Raw genomic sequence first — 18,866 nt, forward strand, 5'->3', positions numbered from 1 at the left:
GCCTCGCCTCGGGCCGTCGTGCCCGCGCAATCCGGCTTCAATTGCCACCCCCAAAACTGACTCGGGAGACGCTCAACCTGCAGCATCTAGCGCCGCCCAGTGCTTGTCCGCGGCCACCCCTATCTGCAGACGTTTCTGTATCAAGACATGCTCAAACGGCGAAACCACAGCACGCCACTGGGGGCCTTTCGTCCATCAGCACACCCATCCCAAACGCCTCGTTTCGTCTTTGAATGTCTCTCCGGGTGCAATATCTCTAAGAGTGTCGAGTATGACAGCTCACTCCCTCGGGCCACACATCCCGAGAATCCTAGGCAACTGGTCTGTTTCCTCCGACCCAGGGGCCTCCCACGCCGTGGATTGCACCCCACCCGGCTATTGATTCGGTCGTTATTTAACGCCTGCGAGGCAGTTTGATTGCCCGTGGATCTACGCCAGGTTTAGGCATTCATGACGCCGTTCCGAGGACGAATTCCGGAGCACGGGCATCAAGTTCAGCTCACCTAGCGCCCTCGCAAGACACGGACACGCGAGCCTATGCCATTGCTTGGAGGTCATTGCCGTCAAGGGATGAATGGCTAAAGCTGCAAACTCTCGAGCAAACACGGAGTCGGTACTCCGTACGTGCCTACATAGTCGTGGTGAAGCGTCCTCCTCTAATACTAGCACCGCATTGACACCTTGGGTCCGTCGTCGGTGCTCCATCCTTCGGACCGTCGCCCACTTTCCCATGACTTCGCCCTTCCCTTCGATGCGATGTCACCGTGCCGTTGTCCCCCCTGGCAGCCTCGTCCCATTGCTAGATGATTTGATTCGCGTAACTGCAAGCAACACACCCTCACGAGCATCCTGACACGATTGCGGCAAGGGCGACAGTGTTCCGATATCGCCTGCATCATGTACGCCGCACGCAGGTGCTCTACGCATGGTTGTGCTTACATGTCCTGCCTTTGACGTTGAATTTGTCTCTATCAACCGTATCCTCGCAATGGCGGCTGAATACAGTGTCTAGCCTGATCTCACACAACAAACGGCATCTCCACTATGGAGTGGCGGACAGCACCAGGCTCTCGTCCGCCAGACTGAATCCTCCTTGTCTCGTCTCGTCTGGTCTCGAATTCCCACGCTCTAGGACTGTGAATGTCGTAATCTCCTGGACGGAAAACTTCGCCTCTCTATGCCCCGTTGTCATCATTTCCTCATGCTGCCGATGAGCTCCCGCTGTGCCTCTCGGTCCCGGGCGCCCTCGCTCAGGCTTCCGATGCTCCTCAGGTCACCCACCACGTCCTTGGCCTTGCCAAAGTAAACCTCCTGTAGTAGGTTGCGCATCTTGAGTTCCATATCCTCCACCAACCGTCCCACGTTGGCGATGTGGCTGTCGTCATTCTCAACGGGGAGATCCTGCTCCACCTGGCGTGTCATGTTGCCACTCAGGTCCAATTCGCCCAGATTGCCTCCAGCACTGGACAGTGTCAGGATCACAGTCGACGTAAGCTTATAGTGGGTGCTTCGGCCTCGCTCGATGGCCTCGAAGACGTGGATCGAGTCCCAGACACCCTCGGAGCTGCCTCCGGAGGGAGATGCTGTATAGACACATGTCAGTCTCTTGATGCCTAGTGACGACAGTCGTTTAAGGGTGTATCTCACATTTCTTGAGAAGCACAACACCGGCAAAGCCATCGTCGAGGTTCCAAAAGTAGACGCTGCTCACGCCGCCCTCGTAGTACAGCTCGCGGTAAATATCAAAGGCCTCGTTGGCCTTGACCTCCATCTTGCGCACTCGCTCGCTGGGGATGGCGCCCTCGCCCGCACCCTCACTGCCGCCAGCACCTACACCGCCGGCACCGCTCTCGTCCAGGGGAGGGTCAAACTGGTTAGACCAAGGGGAGCGGTAGCTGTCGCCATCGCGGTTGTAGTCGCAGAGCAGGTAGTCGCGGCCGGTCTGCTTGCACCGGCGGACGGACAAGGGCTGGTCGACGGACGAGAGGAGGTCTTCGGTCAGGTCCGGGGCGAGCGAGATGATGGCGTTGAGGTGGTCGGTCGTCTGCTTGGGGTTGAGCCGACGTAGGAGGTCACTGGATGAGGCGGAGGGCCGAGTGTCAGCGGGAGAAGCTGGATGGGAGATGGCTTTTGACGGCCACTGGGACGGGATGGGGAGACGGAGTGCGGCACTTACAGGGCCGAGTCGAACGGGTCAATGTCAGCCATAGTTGCGGCGGAGGATACGAGCCTGGTCTTCTGGCGGGTGAAGATGGGGAGACGGAGAGGAAATTTGTCGTTGAGTCGGAGATGGAGGTCAAGCTGGCATTGAAGCTCCGGATGTCCAACGACGGAGTGGCGGGGTTGGTCGCAGGTAGGGAGCTCAATGCTACGCTACGTCCCAAGCCTGGTCTGAGCTCGCCCCGCCTTGTGAACAGTCTAGGGACTCCCTTTCACCTTTAACATCATGGAGCCTCCAAACCAGATGATGGGACACTTGTAGAATTGACTCAATTATTACTGTATAAACACGCAAAGCAAGACAAGAAATCACAAAACACCAGGCGTTCACCATGTTTACGCAGTCTTGTTTATTCCCCCGTGACGGGTGACAGAACCAACGCTAACTATAACTAAAAGTAAGGTAGGAAAAGGTACGTTGGGTAGCAGATACTACGAGACAGGCATCGCATAAGATAGCCAACTAAACTCAACTAAATTCAACTCATCTTCAGGTAACGCACAAGGCACCATTCTGTCTCCATCCATATTGTATATCCCTCCAACATTCTTCCCACTCTTCCCCGTCTTCCCACTGCTTCCCTCCCGCCTCTTCCGAACCCCGACTTTGAGAAAACGACCCAACAACACAAAGAGAAAAGCCCCTTCCCCCACCCCCGTGTGCCATAAACTGACCGATTTCCAAAGTCATCATATTCCCGTAGATTCGCCACTAACGCCGCGCCCGAAGCATCCGGTCAAGGAGCTATCGCCAAGAAAGAACCCAGAGATTTATAAAAGAAGATCGATCAGTGATCGAGTCGGAGAGAGAGCCAGAGAAATGGTGCGGACCCAGCCGGAGTCAAGGTGTGGCCAGTAGGCAGTTCAAACAGCCACTGAAGAACTCAACACCTTATGCCAACGGAACAATGGGCTCCCGGGTTGGGATAGCAACTCTCTCCCGCGAGAATGGAAGACCATGGCGCAAAAGAAACGACCACATAATTTGATTGCAGCGCGAGCCACCTTAGTCGATGGTGACACCGCAGAGCAGGCAGTTGGCCTGCTCAGTCCAGGTCTTCTCGCCGCGCTTCACGTTATCCCGCAGATCTTCAATCTCCCAGACTGTCGGGCCGTCACTCATCTTCAGGGTCGCCTCAAAGAGACCCTGGTACGGCTTGAAATCGATGCTCTTCTTCTTGCGGTTCTTTTTCGCGGAAGCTCTTCCTTCGGTGCTCGGGTTCGAGGGCGTTGGGCCGGGCGTGGGCGTTGACGTCGTTCGCGGAGACTCTGGGTTGGGCTTCCTGACATGAACGTTATCTTGAGCACCGCCGGAACGCACATCAATCGTTGGCTGCGTCTCCTTCTCCTGTGCATCGGTTGGGCTGAGGGGGCGCGCAGCCTCCTCGTCCGTCTTTTCTTCCTTGACCATCGGCTCTTCCTTCAGGTGCGGCTTATCGGCGCCGAGTCGGTCGTATACCCTCGTGAGGACATCGTGGCTCAGGCATTCGTGGTGCATCCACTTCCCGCAATCAGGGCTTGTGCATCCTATTAACGTCCTATCAGGGTTCGCGGGAGTTTCGCATTTGCACATTAGTTCGACCGACTGGAGACTGTTAGAAGTGAGACGGTGACGTGGATATTGGATTGCTCACGGAAAGTTGCGCATTGCGACAGTTGAAGGCTTGTCGCCAATACAGCGCGTCTTGGATCTCGTCGTCATCGGTTTCGATCCATTGATTGACGGTTGCTGGCATCGTTACACTGACGACGTTAATAACGTCCACTGTGGCAACTTGTCAGCTCTGTCGCATCGCACGCACGCACGCACGCAGCCAATAAACACCGCTTACTGTGGTTCGACGCAATCAGCTCGTTTTGGCCGTGATATGGCTGGCGACCCTGGACCGTCTTCTTGCCGTCCAGCGTGCCATGTGGCAGCTCGTCGGGCCAGTACATCCAGTACACGCGCGCATAAACATGGTGCTCGTCGGCGGCTCGGATCTCGAGGATGCGGGCCACCCAGTCGTCGTCAGACTTCTTGATGGGCCCGACATTACCTAAACTCGCGGCGGCCCGTTGTCGCTCGATGGTCGCTTCGTTGGCGACGAAAACGAAACCTTCACTATAGTATTTGATTCCATTTACTGCCAAGGTGATTAGGTCAGACCCCTCATTTCCCGGGAGATGGGTTCGGATACGTACGGACGAAGCTGTTGTACCGCGTCATGTCTAGCCATCGCTTCCCGGGCTCGACGGTGTAGTAAAGATCCATAGTATCGTGAGTCTTGAACGCGCCGGTGGGCGAGAAGGGGGAGATCTGGATCTGCACCCGCTTCTCCTCCTCCTGGCCATCGCGCTTCCTCTTCTTGTTTTTGTGTCGCTCCTTTTCGGCCCGCGACGGACTGTTGACGTAGTTGACGGTAAATGGACATTCCGCGCGGTTCTCCTCCGCGACGGAGCGCGATCGCTTTCGAGAGCTCATTGCGGCGGTGGACTTGTTGATTCCGGGGGGTGATGATGAAAGAGTCGCGTAGGGGTGGCCCAGCGGCAGAGCGGGAGAGCGGGAGGGGTTTCCACACAGAGAAACAAACTAGTCGCCGGAGGCAGGGCCGCACACGAGCGCAGATCTGTTCATCAGGCGAAGGGCAATGCGGCGTTTGAGCTGAGCCCGGGCTGTCTGTGACCGACAAGCCGCGACCTGCGATGTCCTGTGCGCAAGATAAGATTTCTCCAAGACGCAACGTCGCAAACTGGGCGAGAGTTGAGGCAAAAGCACCAAAAACGCGTGTCACGTGATATGGCCGGCTTGGCCCAGCCAACGCGTCGCCTCCTCGTCGACGCTTAGAAATGGGGCCAACGGTAAATAGCAAAGCCCAAATCGCTCGCAATCGCGGATGGATGAAAAGCACAACGTCCAAAATAATTACAACAGCCAAACATCCTAACGGTGTATGTGACTGACGACCTAAGACCAGGCAGCAGCCATTTATCAAGCCTATTAGCATGAAGCCTTTGTCCCAGAACCCTTGCATCCTCCAAAACCAACCAAAGTCTCCGAATATCAAACCCCACCCAAATAATGCAGCCTAACTAAACGCCGTCGCTATGCAGCAATATCAAGACATAAAGATGTCACCGACAAGTCAGGTCTCAGTTCTCTGCACGCCCATTGGTAGCACCACGACCATCTCCCTCTTCGTAGTCAGCTAGCATGCCGCGTGATTCCGGTTCATCGTCGTCACCATTCTCTTCTGGGGTGGGGAAACCTTCGATTGTTTCAGCCAGCTTTGCTCCTTCACGCTTCCCTCGCTCAACGTCGATAAACCAGATCATTGGCGCAGGGAAGCCCACTAGGGCAGCCAGGAACCAGAAGGCGGGCCGGATACTCCCAGTCCTGTCTATGATGGCCCCGACAATTGTTGGGCCAAACACACTGGAGCCTTTGTCGGTGATGGCATACAGCGCATAAAACGCTGCCTCTGAGCCCGGGGGGATGAGCTCGCCGTACAGAGAGCGACAGTATCCGCTCAAGCCGCCTAGCACGAATCCGTACACTGCTGCCAGGGGATACATTTCCCATGGCTGCTGAAGTCCGATGACACCCCAATCTCGAACAAATGGGAGGTATCCCAGCAATCCGTAGATAGGAATGAGCTCGAACAGGGCAATGCAAACAAGTATAGTGTGGTGAGGTTGCAGGTTGAATATCCGTGAGATCCACGACCACCCGAAGGCGCCAAGCACCCCGAAAAGTGTCGAGATAACGTTGATCATTCCCAGAGCCCATGGCTTCATGTGAAGTTGGGTCTTTGCGAAGAGAATCGCAGTGGATGATGTTGTTGCAATTGCATCGGACAAAAGAAACCATCCCGCAAGGAATAGCACAATATCCAGTAGACGTCTCGCCAGCTGAACCGTCTTGAAGAGGGACTTCCATGCATGGAGAATATATGCGAACCCGGCCAGCGCATCTTTCTTGCCAGTGCCAACAAGAGGCGGTCCAGGTCGAGGTCGCAACCACAATGCAGCGGGAATTGTGAAGACGGTCCACCAGACCCCCACCAAGCACAGAACAACCCTCTGACCCCATGTGGAATTTCCCATAGCAATGAGAATGGCAATGGCGACACATTGTAAGAAGAGTGCTGCAATGTACCCGGTCCCGATTCCGATTGCAGAGATGCGCGTGGATAGTTCAAGCTCCTTGGAAGTGATTTCCGAGTGGCTTGCAGTAGGCTTCAAATGATCCCCGGCATCCGATAGCAAGGGCGACGTTGAGGTCACGTCAGAACCTTCTAGATCACCTACCGAGTCGCCGAGTGACCTCGACTCGAGCCCAGAAGCCCCAAAGTCAGGCGTGCTGGCAACATTCGCCTCAATGACCTCGGGATGGTAGCGCACCAGGAGGGGCAGGAATGAGTTTAGGAGGACGAACGAGGCGCCAAAGGATGTGTTCGAGATGATGGTCAAGATGGCGCCGAAAATATACGTCTCCTTGGAAATGAAGATGTAGCACATGACCGAAAAGCTGCCAATCCAAGCAAATGCCAGGAGTAGCTTCTTGCGAAAGTTCCCATGGTCCGCGGCGCAGCTAATGCTAACCACCAGAAGTGCCTGAACCAGAACACTCACCGAGAAGGTGTACATGGCGAAGCTGGCGGTGTTGATCTCCACGCCGAGTACATACACGATGCACTGGCCGTCGTCCTTCTCTTTGCTGTAGCTGGAGCCGCATGGTGTCTTTCGGTCTGAGAGCAGCACACCATTCTCTCGTGCGAGCGTTTCGAGGAGGATGGGGATGAAGGATCCTGAGACGAATCGAGTCAGTCCCCGCAGTAAATGCCGGTCAGGCTTCCGTCTCTGAAAACCGTCTCTGCCATTGACAAGCACCAGACAAGCACCAGAACATACCAATTCCGCAAATCACGTAGGTTTCGGCCGCAAATGCGTAGCTGTACCACCCGAGGAGCTCCTTTTCGCTTGTTGGTCGCGCGTCATGGCCGGCGTGACGCGGGACGATGGGCCGTCGCAAGCCGGCCTCGCTGCTGCTCGAGCTCATGTTGTAGTAGTCGTCGTCGTCGCTCGATGATTGCTCGTCGTCGGCCTCAAAAGCGGAGGTGGCGCTGGAGCGGAACGATCGTTTGGAGAGGAGAGAGAGACCAGACCAAAGGCGCTGACCCTGGAGAGGCGGGCGGCTGGTCTGGACGTTCGGCGTCATGGCTACCTAGAACTCCGGACTCCCGTGATTCAGCCCAGTGCACGTGATTGTCGTCACACGGCGTAGCCAGGTGAGCTGTTGGTCAGCTTCGCAAGTGGCTTTTCACCTTGCGGATTACCATAGCAACCCAGTGCTTTCCGCCGTTCTACTTCACCGATCACCAGGCTTTATCTCGTGTGCACCGGAATGGTTGTGAATGCGAGACGCGCGCATAGAGGGATGGTGTTGAGAACGGCGCAGTGTGTAGTCGCGTCGGTTGATGAAGAGGGAGCAGGGAATGAGCCACACCGAGACGTTTGCATCGAGTGCGGCCGGCTTCGTCGCACTCTTAAACATAACCCAACGCCCGGCATCGCCGCATTCTTGTCCTCAGGCCCTGCATCACGAGGCAACGTGGGATCCAGGACGTCCATCTATTGCTCAAAGAGGGATAACATGGCATCGTTCGCGACGGATATCCAAACCGCCCATTCGCTCCTTTTGGGTCTTTCTCACCGAGGGTAGCACCCAGGCAGGTATTTGTGACGATCTTCGAGACCGGTCTTATCAAGGGTCTCTCTCCAAGGGTCCGTCCTAACACTAACCATTGTGTTCGTAAGAGTTAGCTCGGAGACACGGTTCGTGAAGTCGAAAGCGGTTTAGTTGGCGAGGCTGGGAGAGACACGGCAAGATGAGACAGCCAATCCGGGATACTGGAATGGCTACCAAGCGCCCATACCCGGAGCGCAAGCCTGACAGATCCGACAAACTTGTCGATGAGAAAGTGTCAGCCCATCTTCGCGTATCACAGTGCTTGCATGCCTCTGTGTGGACCAACAGATGAGGGGAAGTGGAGTTCTGGGGGTGCTCGGCGCTGGGAGGGATCATCCTGGCCGCCTCTCTAAACGTCATGGCGGATGACCTTGGATCCATTATCGGTGCCTGATGTGCTATTTTCAGGCGACTCCAACCTCGACGGCGAAGGAAGGTCCCTCGTTTTATGTGTTTGTTCCGGGGTCCGCCGGGATAACCGGCTTGTGATATCGGGTTCGAGTAGATGTACTCCGGGAAGAGAAGCTGGCCACGGCTCCTAGTCCCGGTTCGAACCAGCTTTTTCGAGTATTATTTGAAGTATCAACACCAGCATGTACTGTTATTCCGCTACAAACTACATGTGTAGGTTAATGTGGTTTGAGACAAGGGAGTTGTGACTGAGACGCTTGGAAGCGATGTCACCTTTCAGTGGTGGGCCTATTTCACATGTCGCCATGAATCATGATGTATTTTGCAGCCTGCCAATTTGGTGAGGAATAATCTAAATACGCACTCAAGGGTGCGGTTGAAGATACGGTGATATTACTCTGTCAGAAAGAAAAGTAGTTGGGATATCTTGGGGTATTTCCAAAAAAGCAGCATCATCGACACATCAAGAGGCCGTTGGAGAACGATGAAGCTCTCCACGCAACCCATCTCCTCTTCTCCCCTTCCCTCCGTCACGATCCCCACTCCCCCGAAAGCAACAATTTATTTCTTGAAGCCGCCAAAGAGCTTGGCCTTGAGCTTGTCAGCCAGGCCCTGGGGGGCAACGGGAGTGGCCTTTTCCGCAGGCTTCTCCTCGGACTTCTTGCCCTCGACGTTGCCCGAGAATTCGTTACCGGCACCACCACGGCCAGTGTGGAAGTCACGGCCATCCTGGCTGGGTCGGACGGCGGCCTCGGGAATGATATCCTTGTCCGCACGCTCGCCAGACTTGGTGCCTACATCAGCAATGTTGCCGGCGCCTGTGATGGAGGTGTGTTAGCGGGATGCTGCCTATGACTGGAGGCGGCATGGTGTGTGTGTGTGTGTGTGTTGCTGTTTGTGATAGTCGGTTGGAGGGGGTTCTTATTGTGTCTCATCCGGAACCAGATACGAATGGGGGCGAGAGCAAAGAGAAGTTGAAAAATGCATACCTCCTCGACCGGAGCTGTATGCTCCATCGCCGTGGCTACCCTCGGCACCGGTTCGGACGACCTCACCGTCGACGTACTTGGTATCGTCGACATTGATGTTGCCGGCGCCGCCACGGCCGTGGGAAACCTCGACGGACATGGTTGGTGATAAGAGGGCGATTGGATGATTGGGGAGATGTTGGATGGAAGGAATCGAGGTATATAAGTCCGGTAGGCGAGCGACAGGATACGGGGTCAATGTTTCGCGGGGTGGAAATTAAGAGGTCCGCCTTTCGGCGGGAGGAGCGCGAGTCCAGGGCATGGCATCTCTTATAGCCAAATTTGCCGGGGGCGGTTCAGCTCGTTGGTCGGGACGAAGGAGGGACGACAGGCAGGGCAAGGCAACGCGAAACAAGGCATCGATAAGGTCAGACATTGGATCATGGCATCATGGGCAACCAGCGAAACGCTCCGTGCTATCAGCGGCCTCAGGTGCCGAGCGCTATCAGTGGTTCCTCTGGGGGGCCGCCGTACAGTGGGTGCAGCTTCTGGGGGCCCCATCTGGCAGCCCTGGAGCCGTGCTGGAGCACCGCTGAATACGGGATGGTGGCAGCGCCCAGGTGGCTGGCTCGGGCTGGGCGCCAGGCGGTTGGACAGCTGCGATGGGAGACGAGCGACGACGGGCCAGTAAGAGCAAAGAGTCGTCGAGTTTGTTACGTATCCGAATTTGCTGAGTTGGGGTGGGGAGACACATCCTGTACCAGCCGTATCATTGTCGAGGGGGGGAGGGATCAAGCTTATCAGGGACCTTGCATGTGGTGGTGGTGGGAGGTAATTAATTAGTGCACATGGCGCGTATGGGTACTTTGCTGGACCAGACCTGTGCCGTATTTGAGTGGGAGTCGATGTACTGGTGCAACCTGCAGCTGTACTCCGGGAATATGCATACCTGTGCATCCCGAATTACGGTTCCTACTCTATCTCTGTTCCATCTGGGTGTGTTCCACTGGGGCCGTGGCGCTGGTTCGCACCAAGCTGGCCAATCCTGTGAACCAACCAACCCTCTTCCGCCGGTGCATTCCACTCGAGATTCCAGCTATGACGCTTGCTGCGGCATCAAAAGGAACATGAGTATGCAGTCGACGTAAACACGTGCTCCCGTCCCGCAGCAAGATGATGCCCCCTTCTCCCAAAGAATCCCACAGCCACCGGATGGAAGGACGAGTCATTGACAGTCGGAAATTAAATAAACCACCAACCTCGTGGGGAGAGGTGAGGGGATGTGAGAGGGGGGGGGGGGGAGAAGATGGTTAGATATTGATAAGATAAGGAGCATGCACTTTCAACTTTTTTCTCAACTTGACCCTTGTACAGAATGAGCGGAGTCGGAAAACTTCCATTGAAGCCTGATCTGATTGTGACGAGGCGTCCTCAATCGTCAATTTAAGGTGCATTTCGACCTGAAAATAGCCCATGTCCAAAATGCACGCCGATTCCATCACTCTGCTCAGCGATTCCTCATATAAGTGGCTTACGCAGTATCCCACGATTTATACTGCCAACGTCCATATAATGGCGTCATGGGTGTGCCGCTGTGTCATCGTGCGATTGAATTCTTTTTGGTAGTCAGTTCCAAGGTACAAAAAGCCCGAGCCTTGATTCCCCAGGTAGGTACCTATGCGCTTTACTGGGATAGCTCGGAATTCCCACCGCACCCTATCATACGTGTTTCCGCCGACATTTCGGCACCAACTTCACGACACATGCAGAGTTGCCTCTGCTCTCGGCACATCTTTTCGACCGTAAATTCTTTTGATTTGATAATGAGATACTCCTCAAGTCACGACTTGCGCTAATATGTAACAAACTATCCTGCCCACGTCCCAAGGGTTTGGGGAGAACTGTCCCCGCCGATACCCTCCGAGAGCCGTCGCGGAATCGAAAACAAAATCGCCCCTTGCCTGCCGATAGGTCTATCCAATAGAATTAGGCCCTAAACGGTCCAATTCGTAAAAATCCTAGTCAAAGTGAATACGCCAGAGCTCCCGATCGCTTCCTGCCGTAAAGTCACTGCGCGTGTGCATCATCAGGATGTTGTCGTTCACCAAGAGATCACCCTTATCCCAGACGTGGTAAAAGGCGATTCGGCGATCGTGCAGAAGCTCAGTGATTGCGTCGCAAATCATCTCGCTGTCTTCGTTGTCGTCAATCGTCACGCTCGTGGCGTCAAAGCTAGTCTTGCTTTGAGGCCACGGCTCGTGATACCGCAAGCATGGCACTCCGGTTGTCGGGTGGTTGGCGACCAATGGGAGACCCTTCAACTTGGTCGCATCGAAAGATGAAGTTGACACAGTCCAAGTCATTTTGGACAACTTTTCGACTGTAAGCCAAGATGGGAGGTACTTGAACAGCAAAGTGGACGATGAAAAGAGGGTGAATCCGGTATCAGAAGGAGACTTTGTGGGAGTGTGGAAGAATTGGAACCTGTTGAGAACACCTGAGTTAGTAACGCTTATGGAAGGGCAATGAAGCGTAAAGACTTACTGAGGAGGCGTTGAGACCAAAACCTCTTCCTTGGTCACCTCGTCGATCTTCTTGACCGTCTTGAATAGGCCATCGTAGTGGAACGGCATCCATTCGGCTGAGAGCACATTGTTCAGACCGCGAGTATCCGCACCCCGGTCCTTGACCTCAAGCAGGAGACCGAACTTCCAGGGAAGGGGCTCGCCAAACTCATACGCCTTCTTGATGAAGGCCTCCTTCTCGGGCTTCTTCACAAAGTCACGCAGGATGATGGGAGAGTTGATCTCTGATAGAGCGCGGACCTTCTTGGAGTCAATGTCGTTCATCGTCAGAGCTCCACGGCCCTTGGCGGGTCGGATCATCAATCCGGCTGGGTAGATGGGCTCGCAAATAATGCCGCCCTTTTCTTCGGCCCAGGAATAGAGATCGGACTTCTCACGGAAGTAACTTGGGCGGCCGTTCTCGTACACCAGCTCAAGCTTGTCATCTTTTTCAAACTCGGCTCGCGGACCTGTGGTGGTAGTGCCATCGAGTCTGAAGACAATGGCCGAGTGCCACGGGGTTGTGTAGTATGTATCGGTCGGTAGGAGGTTGAGAGATAGCTTAGCTGCGCCCGTGGATGGATGGATGGACAAGCGGATATGGTCGATGTACTTTGTTCGGACTGCATTGGCAAATGCCTAAAAGAAAATTAGCCCGGTCAGATATGGAAGGACTGTCGAGCTTACATCTCCTCGTGCCATCATTTGTCTGGCAATGTACTCAATGCCCTTCTTGTACTTGGACTTTGTGCGGTCCTCCTTTAGGGGGTAGACATTCTCCAGATCGAGCTGGAGAAACTTGATGTAGCCGCGGTAAGTCATGCACACGTCCTCGCTTTGGCGGGCTTCCTCCCAGCTCCAGTCGGGCCGGGAAAAGCTGTTGAGCAAGGCACGGCGGAAGTTGGATGCGTTTGCGACGTATGTCATCTCGTTGAACTCATTGGGCAGTTCAATGTTGACGAGATCCCGGAGTCGTGAAAAGGAAATGTTCTTGAAGCCCTTGTCGATGGCGAGCTCTCGGAGAGTCTCGCCGTAGGCCCAGACATCTTTATCAGGCACACCGAGCAAATCTTGTACACGTCAACACCATTCCCAATTGTGGAATGCCTTCGAAGCTTACCATTGTACACGAGTCCATCGGAAATGATTGTCAGTTTTGCGCCAGGGGGATACACGTCGCCAATTGCCTGGCAAAGACCATTCAATCGAGCGAGTGCAAACTCCTCTGCCTTGTCAGGGAGGTTTCCCAGAACTTTGCCGACAGAGTTGGGAGACTTGAATGGGAATGCCGGTAGGCACATAGGGACCGCCCGTCCAGCCTTGACGTGGGTGTAAGTGAGGGCAATGAATTTCAGTGCCGATTCATCTGCCCGGTCGATGCTCGGCGAGCTGACCATACGATACCGGTCGATGATTTGAAGGATCTTTGAGGAGGTCTGGAGGGCCGAAGCATCAAGGGCGACGGGAAGGGAGGTCATGCTGTTGCCCACAATGCCCAAGGGCACAGGCCTGGGCTCAATTGCGCCAGCGACAGACATGGCGATCAAAGTTGAAAAGATGGTGTTACTTTGAGAAGAAAGCTAAAGTGTGGGAGATGATTTTTGTCTGCTTGTGAGTTGACGAGGTGGTGATTCCGAACGGTATTATATCTATATAGCAGTGCATCACAGCACAGCCAAACTGACTCCTCTCCTTTGGCGAATTCCGAGACGCGTTCCGACTCGGACCTGGTATCCCAAAAATCGTTTCATTCCGCTTTTGCTACGACCTGTTTGCCGGGTTAAACTACGTCAATACGTTTTCGAATCGCCTAACTTGGACCCAACTTAGACTCTTCTTTCGACTCAGCCGCGCGCTCTCCACGGCCAGGTCCGAAAGCTGCATAGATTGTAACGTACGAAGTATCCACCGACGAAAGATCTCTATCCACCCTGACAAACTTGGTATGTTTTGCCACCTGTATCCCACCCGGGGCCGACGGCATCACCTTGTTTTGTCGTGGGCCGTCCAGCTTCTGTGCACGGACAAGCATATGGAGAACGGACACCTGGTCGAAAATGGCAGGACGTCCTAGTTGCCTTTACGCATATCTCGATGCACACATTGCGGCAAGGTGAATGCAGGGCTGTATTCGGTATCGAACCGGATGCGAGAGCTAACGGGGTCTGGGGTCTAAGTGGTAGGAGCCGTCACAACCTTGTATCATTGACCCGAAACACGGCCACATCCCGACCAAGAGGTCGCATTCCGGCGGGGCAAGCTTGGGTGTCACAGACTCACAGAATGTCACCCAAGAGCGCCAGAAGGACCAAAGCGCTCCAGAAGGACCAAAGCGCGCCAAAAAGATCCTCGACTTAGCGTAGACAAGTCCCGATAGCTGCGCCGCAGCGTCAGAATCAGGGTCTGGAGTGCATCTTCCTGGATACGGGCGGCTGGCCAGTTGCCCGATCGGGAAATACGGGACCGAGCGATCTCCGGGGACGCTCCGGGACAAGGCCACGGCCCTGGCGAAGCCGCGCGATTTCGGTATCAGCCGCAACTCGACCTGCCGACCCAGGAAATGGCGTGAAAGGACGGAGTACAGGGGCGTTGAATTTTACAATCGGCCTGTGGTGACGAATCTAGACCGCCGCCGCGTTTCACTGTAGACCGCCGGGAGTTGCACCGGATCCTCCCGTGATGCCATGCAGAACATCACGTCACATTAGTGTCCGGAAAGGATCCTCGGGACGGGGTGGTCTGTGGTTCCGTATCATGGACGGTGCTGAGACTCGGTTTTCTATATTCTGACATGGCCGCGGCAGTATTGTTTCCAGAAATTTTGGCAAAGAATATTCACTATCTACACAATTCTGCTTGGAGACTACCACAGAGATCACCATACTATCCAACTTACTATACAACTTACTATCCAATTTTCGATTCATCCTCAACATGGAAGAAGTCGACGTTGCTATCATCGGAGGTAGCTTACCTATTTACCACTGCCAATACCCCTTGGCTAACCAATTGGCATAGGTGGACCTACCGGTCTCTTTACTGGACTCCTGCTCCATCAACTCGGTGTCTCAGTGTCTATCCTAGGTAGGAGAAATAAGCAGTCAACGCAAATACAGACACTTACACGAATATCACAACAGATGCCAAGCCCGAGTCTCTCGACTTGGGACGCGCCGACGCATTGAACGCCCGAACACAGCAATCATTCGAAGTTGCCAAAATCTTGGATGAGCTTCTGCCGCAGGGCCTCAAGTGCAACAGTGAGTAATTGCACAAAGCATTGATCCACATCGAGTATGCTAATGTGTCCATAGCGAGCTCAACATTTGGCAATGGAGAGTTCAAGTCCCGCCAGAACCAGTGGTGGGTTGGCATTGAGCACGCGCTGCACAAGAACTTTCTCATGATCGGCCAGCCCGTCGTGGAGAGGCTGATTGCCAGCCGTCTCGAGGGACGCGTCCACTACAATGAACAAGTCCTCAGCATCACGGAGGAGACCGATTCCGTCGAGATCGTGACTCAGTCCGGCCGCAAAGTTCGCAGCAAGTATGCCCTAGGCGCTGATGGCGCAAAGTCCACAGTCCGAAATTCCCTGGGCCTTACCTTCACTGGAACCAAGCCCGAGATGCTCTGGGCTGTCCTTGACACATTTATCGATACCGACTTCCCTGTTTGCCCGGAAATCATCACCTTTGAGCTGGATGGTCAGTCTCGCGTCTCATGGATCCCGCGAGAGCGTGGTCTCTGTCGTTTCTACGTTCTGCTCGAGGGTGAGGTCACTCAGGAGCTTGCTGAGCAGTCTATCAAGAAGCACATGGCCCCTTACAAGGTCGACTTCCTTAAGACAGAGTGGTACAGCACCTTTGATGGTAAGTCGAGCCTCACCAGAGACTATCTTTCAGTTTGGGCACTAACACGGCGTGTGCAGTGAAGGAACGAATTGCCTCTTCTTTCATTTCCAAGGAAGGCTCAGGCCGCATTCTCCTCGCCGGAGATGCTGCGCATGTGCACTCGGTCAACGGTGGACAAGGCCTTAACACTGGAATCGCCGACGCTTTCGGCCTTGCCTGGCGTCTGGCCATGGCTCTGCGGCCCGACCTGAAGAAGGACGCTGCGGCAAACCTCATCCAAAGCTATGACCTTGAGCGCAGAACCACGGCTCAGGAGGTCATTAACGTTGCGGCCGCCCTGGTGCGGGATACTGTGCACGAGGCCAAGAAATACGTGTCTACGATCCAGCGTAACGCGGCTTACATTACTGGTGAGTAGCCAATCCCGAGCGAAGTAACTGGGGAGCGTCTTACTGACTGAATCCCAAGGTATGGGTGTCTCCTACGACGGCATGGCTTCGCCGCTTATCAAGGAGTCTGAACATGGCATCTGGAAGGCTGGCCACCGATGCCCCGACATTGTAGTGAAGCCGGTTTCCGGCGCTGAGAGCACAAGACTCTACACTGAAATTTCCTACGGTAAATTCCTGGTTCTCCTCATTGGCAAGCACCCCGAGAGTGCTTTCGACTACGGCTCCGTGGCGGATCTGTATCACATCTTGCCCTCGAACGATCAGTCGGAGCCGAGTGGGGAGGCTCAGTCTCAGTTGAGTGTGAGCAACAGGTTCACCGCCGACTGGGTCAAGGCAGACGACTCTTTCGTTGTTGTCGTACGACCAGACATGTACATTGGATACGTCACAGGTGGCGACGATTCTTGGAACCAGTATCTAGCGGAACTGTTTGTCATAGCGCAGTAAATACAGGGATGCAATTTTTCTCTTTACTAGGGTAGAAGACTAGAACAATTGAGTTTCGGGACCATCAATAAGATGTCTAGGTTCGATCGTACGTGCCCCCGGATATATATCCTTGTAGTTCCGGATGATCTTCCAAGCTAGTTTTCCGCGCGAAAAAACGAAAGGACAATACATACTCCGTGTAAGTGAGCGGCCTCAGGGATAGTCGACGTTGAAATTGAGTCCATCCCTCGGCAAACAAGTATGGCATGTCAACGGCCCACGTCTACGGCAATTCTTCGTGGCGACCAGGGCCATGCCGGCAGGGCCAAGTCGGTCTGGCCGGGACGGCAAAGGGCTCATCCATGATCCATCTCTAATCTGATCCATCCCGCAGTGGAGAATCGTCGGTTTCGTTTGCAACGTTGAGCGGAGGCTTGCCGCTTCTGGTCATGCCGAAGCGAATCAAGCGATGACAAATGGACCGCGCGGGATGTGAACAACGGCAGTCAATTCCGATAACTAGGACGTGTGCCGACCTCATGGCATGTTTCCATCGTAAGAGCCGGAAGAATTTTCGAACTCGTAGACGCTTGATCCGCAAAAAAAAAGCAATGAGACAGACGATTCCTCGGGGAGCCATTCCATTATCAACTGAGCCGGCTACATTATCGCACGGGCATTGCAATTGAGAATATGGGGCGGTCGGTAATGCTCGAAGACGTGTCAGTCGGAACCCCTTCCGTTGAAAAAGATTCACCGGCTGTGCCTCTCTCGGATAACCTTGCATCATATATTCCGGACGGCGGGCTTCAAGCATGGCTGCAGGCTGCAGGCTCGTTCTGCCTATACTTTGGAACATGGGGTAAGATATGACAGCTTCAGGATATCCATGCAAACTGTAACCTCAACCAACACGCCACGAGATACTGACGTGCGCCCGCAGGCCTTGTATCCAGCTATGGCACGTTCCAGACCATCTATGAGGCCGACCAACTGAGCCGCCACACACCGTTTCAGATCTCCGTCGTGGGTTCTCTCCAGACCTTTCTCATGGTGTTTCTTGGCTTCGTCGTGGGTCCTATCTATGATGCCGGGTATTTCCGACATCTTCTGGCCACCGGGTCGTTGCTCATTGTTGCCGGTACCGTCTTGCAGAGCCTGTGTTCCAGCCTGTGGCAGTTTATCCTAACCCAGGGGATCCTTGTGGGCGTGGGGGCGGGCTGCCTCTCTATTCTCAGCGTTGCTATTACATCTCTGTGGTTCACCACCAAGCTTCCTCTAGCGAATGGCATCGCCGCCTCAGGGAGTGGTTTTGGGGGGTGAGTCTAGTTACCTCGTATACTCTATCGTCGATCATGGCTGACAAAATATTAGAGTTCTACTACCCATCATGCTTCGAGAACTCTATCCCAAGATAGGACTCCCCTGGGCTGTTCGAGCTCTAGCCCTGGTTCTACTGGTGCTTCTCGGTGTTGCCAATATTGTACTTCGAACAAGAGATCCCAAGTCGCAGGGCCGCAAGAGACGATCTTTCATCGACCCAACGGCTTTTCGCGACTGGCCGTACCTCCTTTTTGTTGGTGGTTGTTTTGTTGTGTTTCTCGGGATGTATACCCCCTTCGTCTACATCCAGAGTTACGCCTTAGACGAGAACATCGTCTCACCCGACCTTGCCCTCTACTTCCTTGCTATTCTCAACGCTAGTTCCATCTTTGGCCGTATCCTGCCCAGCCTCGTCGCACAGCGCATCGGGTCAATGAACATGATCATCGGAACGACGATTGCCCTCTCCATCACCAGTCTGAGCCTCATCGCGGCCAAGACGCAAGCTCGTCTCATAGTCGCCATTGTGTTCCAAGGCTTCTTTACGGGGACCTTTTTTGCGCTGCAGCCAACCATCTTCGTCAGGCTCTCAGCAGATCCTAGCAAGATTGGGACGAGGTTTGGCACGGCTTTCTCCGTCATGTCTGTGGCGCTGCTGTTTGGGTCCCCAATTTCAGGGGCTCTGCGGAAGCAGATGGGCTACAATGCCGCTTGGGTTTGGGCGGGTATCACGATATTCTGCGGGGGGATGGTCATATTAGCCTCTAGGGTATTAAAACGTCAGTGGACGAAGCCCGTGTAGTATAGATGCACACAATAATAGCATGATCTATTTTAAACCCAACGTGTTCAAGTTCATGTTACCTGGTTATTTTAAGTTTGTTGGTCATGAATACTACATAAGAGCGATGTACATA

At 54.3% G+C, this 18,866-nt stretch overlaps 7 protein-coding genes across 7 annotated transcripts; 2 read left to right on the forward strand and 5 right to left on the reverse strand.

Annotated features, from left to right (window-relative positions):
* Positions 1–1,191: 1,191 nt before the first annotated feature.
* BGZ61DRAFT_338723 (F-actin-capping protein subunit beta) lies at positions 1,192–2,208 on the reverse strand (the record flags this gene model as incomplete). Its single annotated transcript, XM_046239156.1, has 3 exons — positions 1,192–1,583; positions 1,648–2,075; positions 2,177–2,208. 3 exons carry the CDS (start codon positions 2,206–2,208, stop codon positions 1,192–1,194), a joined length of 852 nt encoding a protein of 283 aa, XP_046111575.1.
* A 1,018-nt stretch (positions 2,209–3,226) lies between these two features.
* On the reverse strand, positions 3,227–4,684 carry BGZ61DRAFT_338294 (uncharacterized protein; the record flags this gene model as incomplete). The annotated part of the gene is made up of 4 exons (XM_046239116.1): positions 3,227–3,805; positions 3,855–3,985; positions 4,053–4,346; positions 4,405–4,684. The coding sequence occupies 4 exons, from the start codon at positions 4,682–4,684 to the stop codon at positions 3,227–3,229; spliced, it is 1,284 nt and encodes a 427-aa protein (XP_046111576.1).
* Positions 4,685–4,990: 306 nt separating this feature from the next.
* Positions 4,991–6,834, reverse strand: BGZ61DRAFT_437029 (autophagy-related protein 22-like protein). The gene has a single exon (XM_046244060.1). The coding sequence runs from the start codon at positions 6,718–6,720 to the stop codon at positions 5,353–5,355; it is 1,368 nt and encodes a 455-aa protein (XP_046111577.1). The 5' UTR covers positions 6,721–6,834; the 3' UTR covers positions 4,991–5,352.
* Positions 6,835–6,945: 111 nt separating this feature from the next.
* Positions 6,946–7,689, forward strand: BGZ61DRAFT_3041 (uncharacterized protein). Its single transcript, XM_046238717.1, has one exon. The coding sequence runs from the start codon at positions 7,042–7,044 to the stop codon at positions 7,465–7,467; it is 426 nt and encodes a 141-aa protein (XP_046111578.1). The 5' UTR covers positions 6,946–7,041; the 3' UTR covers positions 7,468–7,689.
* A 956-nt stretch (positions 7,690–8,645) lies between these two features.
* On the reverse strand, positions 8,646–9,635 carry BGZ61DRAFT_3058 (uncharacterized protein). The gene is made up of 3 exons (XM_046238734.1): positions 9,352–9,635; positions 8,933–9,180; positions 8,646–8,877 (listed from the first exon to the last, which is right to left on the reverse strand). The coding sequence occupies exons 1-3, from the start codon at positions 9,488–9,490 to the stop codon at positions 8,815–8,817; spliced, it is 450 nt and encodes a 149-aa protein (XP_046111579.1). The 5' UTR covers positions 9,491–9,635; the 3' UTR covers positions 8,646–8,814.
* Positions 9,636–11,348: 1,713 nt separating this feature from the next.
* Positions 11,349–13,372, reverse strand: BGZ61DRAFT_488460 (putative pyoverdine/dityrosine biosynthesis protein; the record flags this gene model as incomplete). Its single annotated transcript, XM_046250112.1, has 4 exons — positions 11,349–11,814; positions 11,875–12,533; positions 12,582–12,964; positions 13,015–13,372. The coding sequence occupies 4 exons, from the start codon at positions 13,370–13,372 to the stop codon at positions 11,349–11,351; spliced, it is 1,866 nt and encodes a 621-aa protein (XP_046111580.1).
* A 1,165-nt stretch (positions 13,373–14,537) lies between these two features.
* On the forward strand, positions 14,538–18,785 carry BGZ61DRAFT_501477 (FAD binding domain-containing protein). The gene is made up of 10 exons (XM_046251706.1): positions 14,538–14,859; positions 14,913–14,978; positions 15,035–15,154; positions 15,209–15,763; positions 15,823–16,155; positions 16,214–16,568; positions 16,717–16,724; positions 17,378–17,488; positions 17,570–17,945; positions 18,001–18,785. Exons 1-10 carry the CDS (start codon positions 14,829–14,831, stop codon positions 18,749–18,751), a joined length of 2,706 nt encoding a protein of 901 aa, XP_046111581.1. The 5' UTR covers positions 14,538–14,828; the 3' UTR covers positions 18,752–18,785.
* Positions 18,786–18,866: the final 81 nt, after the last annotated feature.

The sequence above is a fragment of the Ilyonectria robusta genome (assembly GCF_021365365.1).
Source record: "Ilyonectria robusta strain PMI_751 chromosome Unknown BGZ61scaffold_1, whole genome shotgun sequence".
In the NCBI taxonomy this organism is placed as follows: domain Eukaryota; kingdom Fungi; phylum Ascomycota; class Sordariomycetes; order Hypocreales; family Nectriaceae; genus Ilyonectria; species Ilyonectria robusta.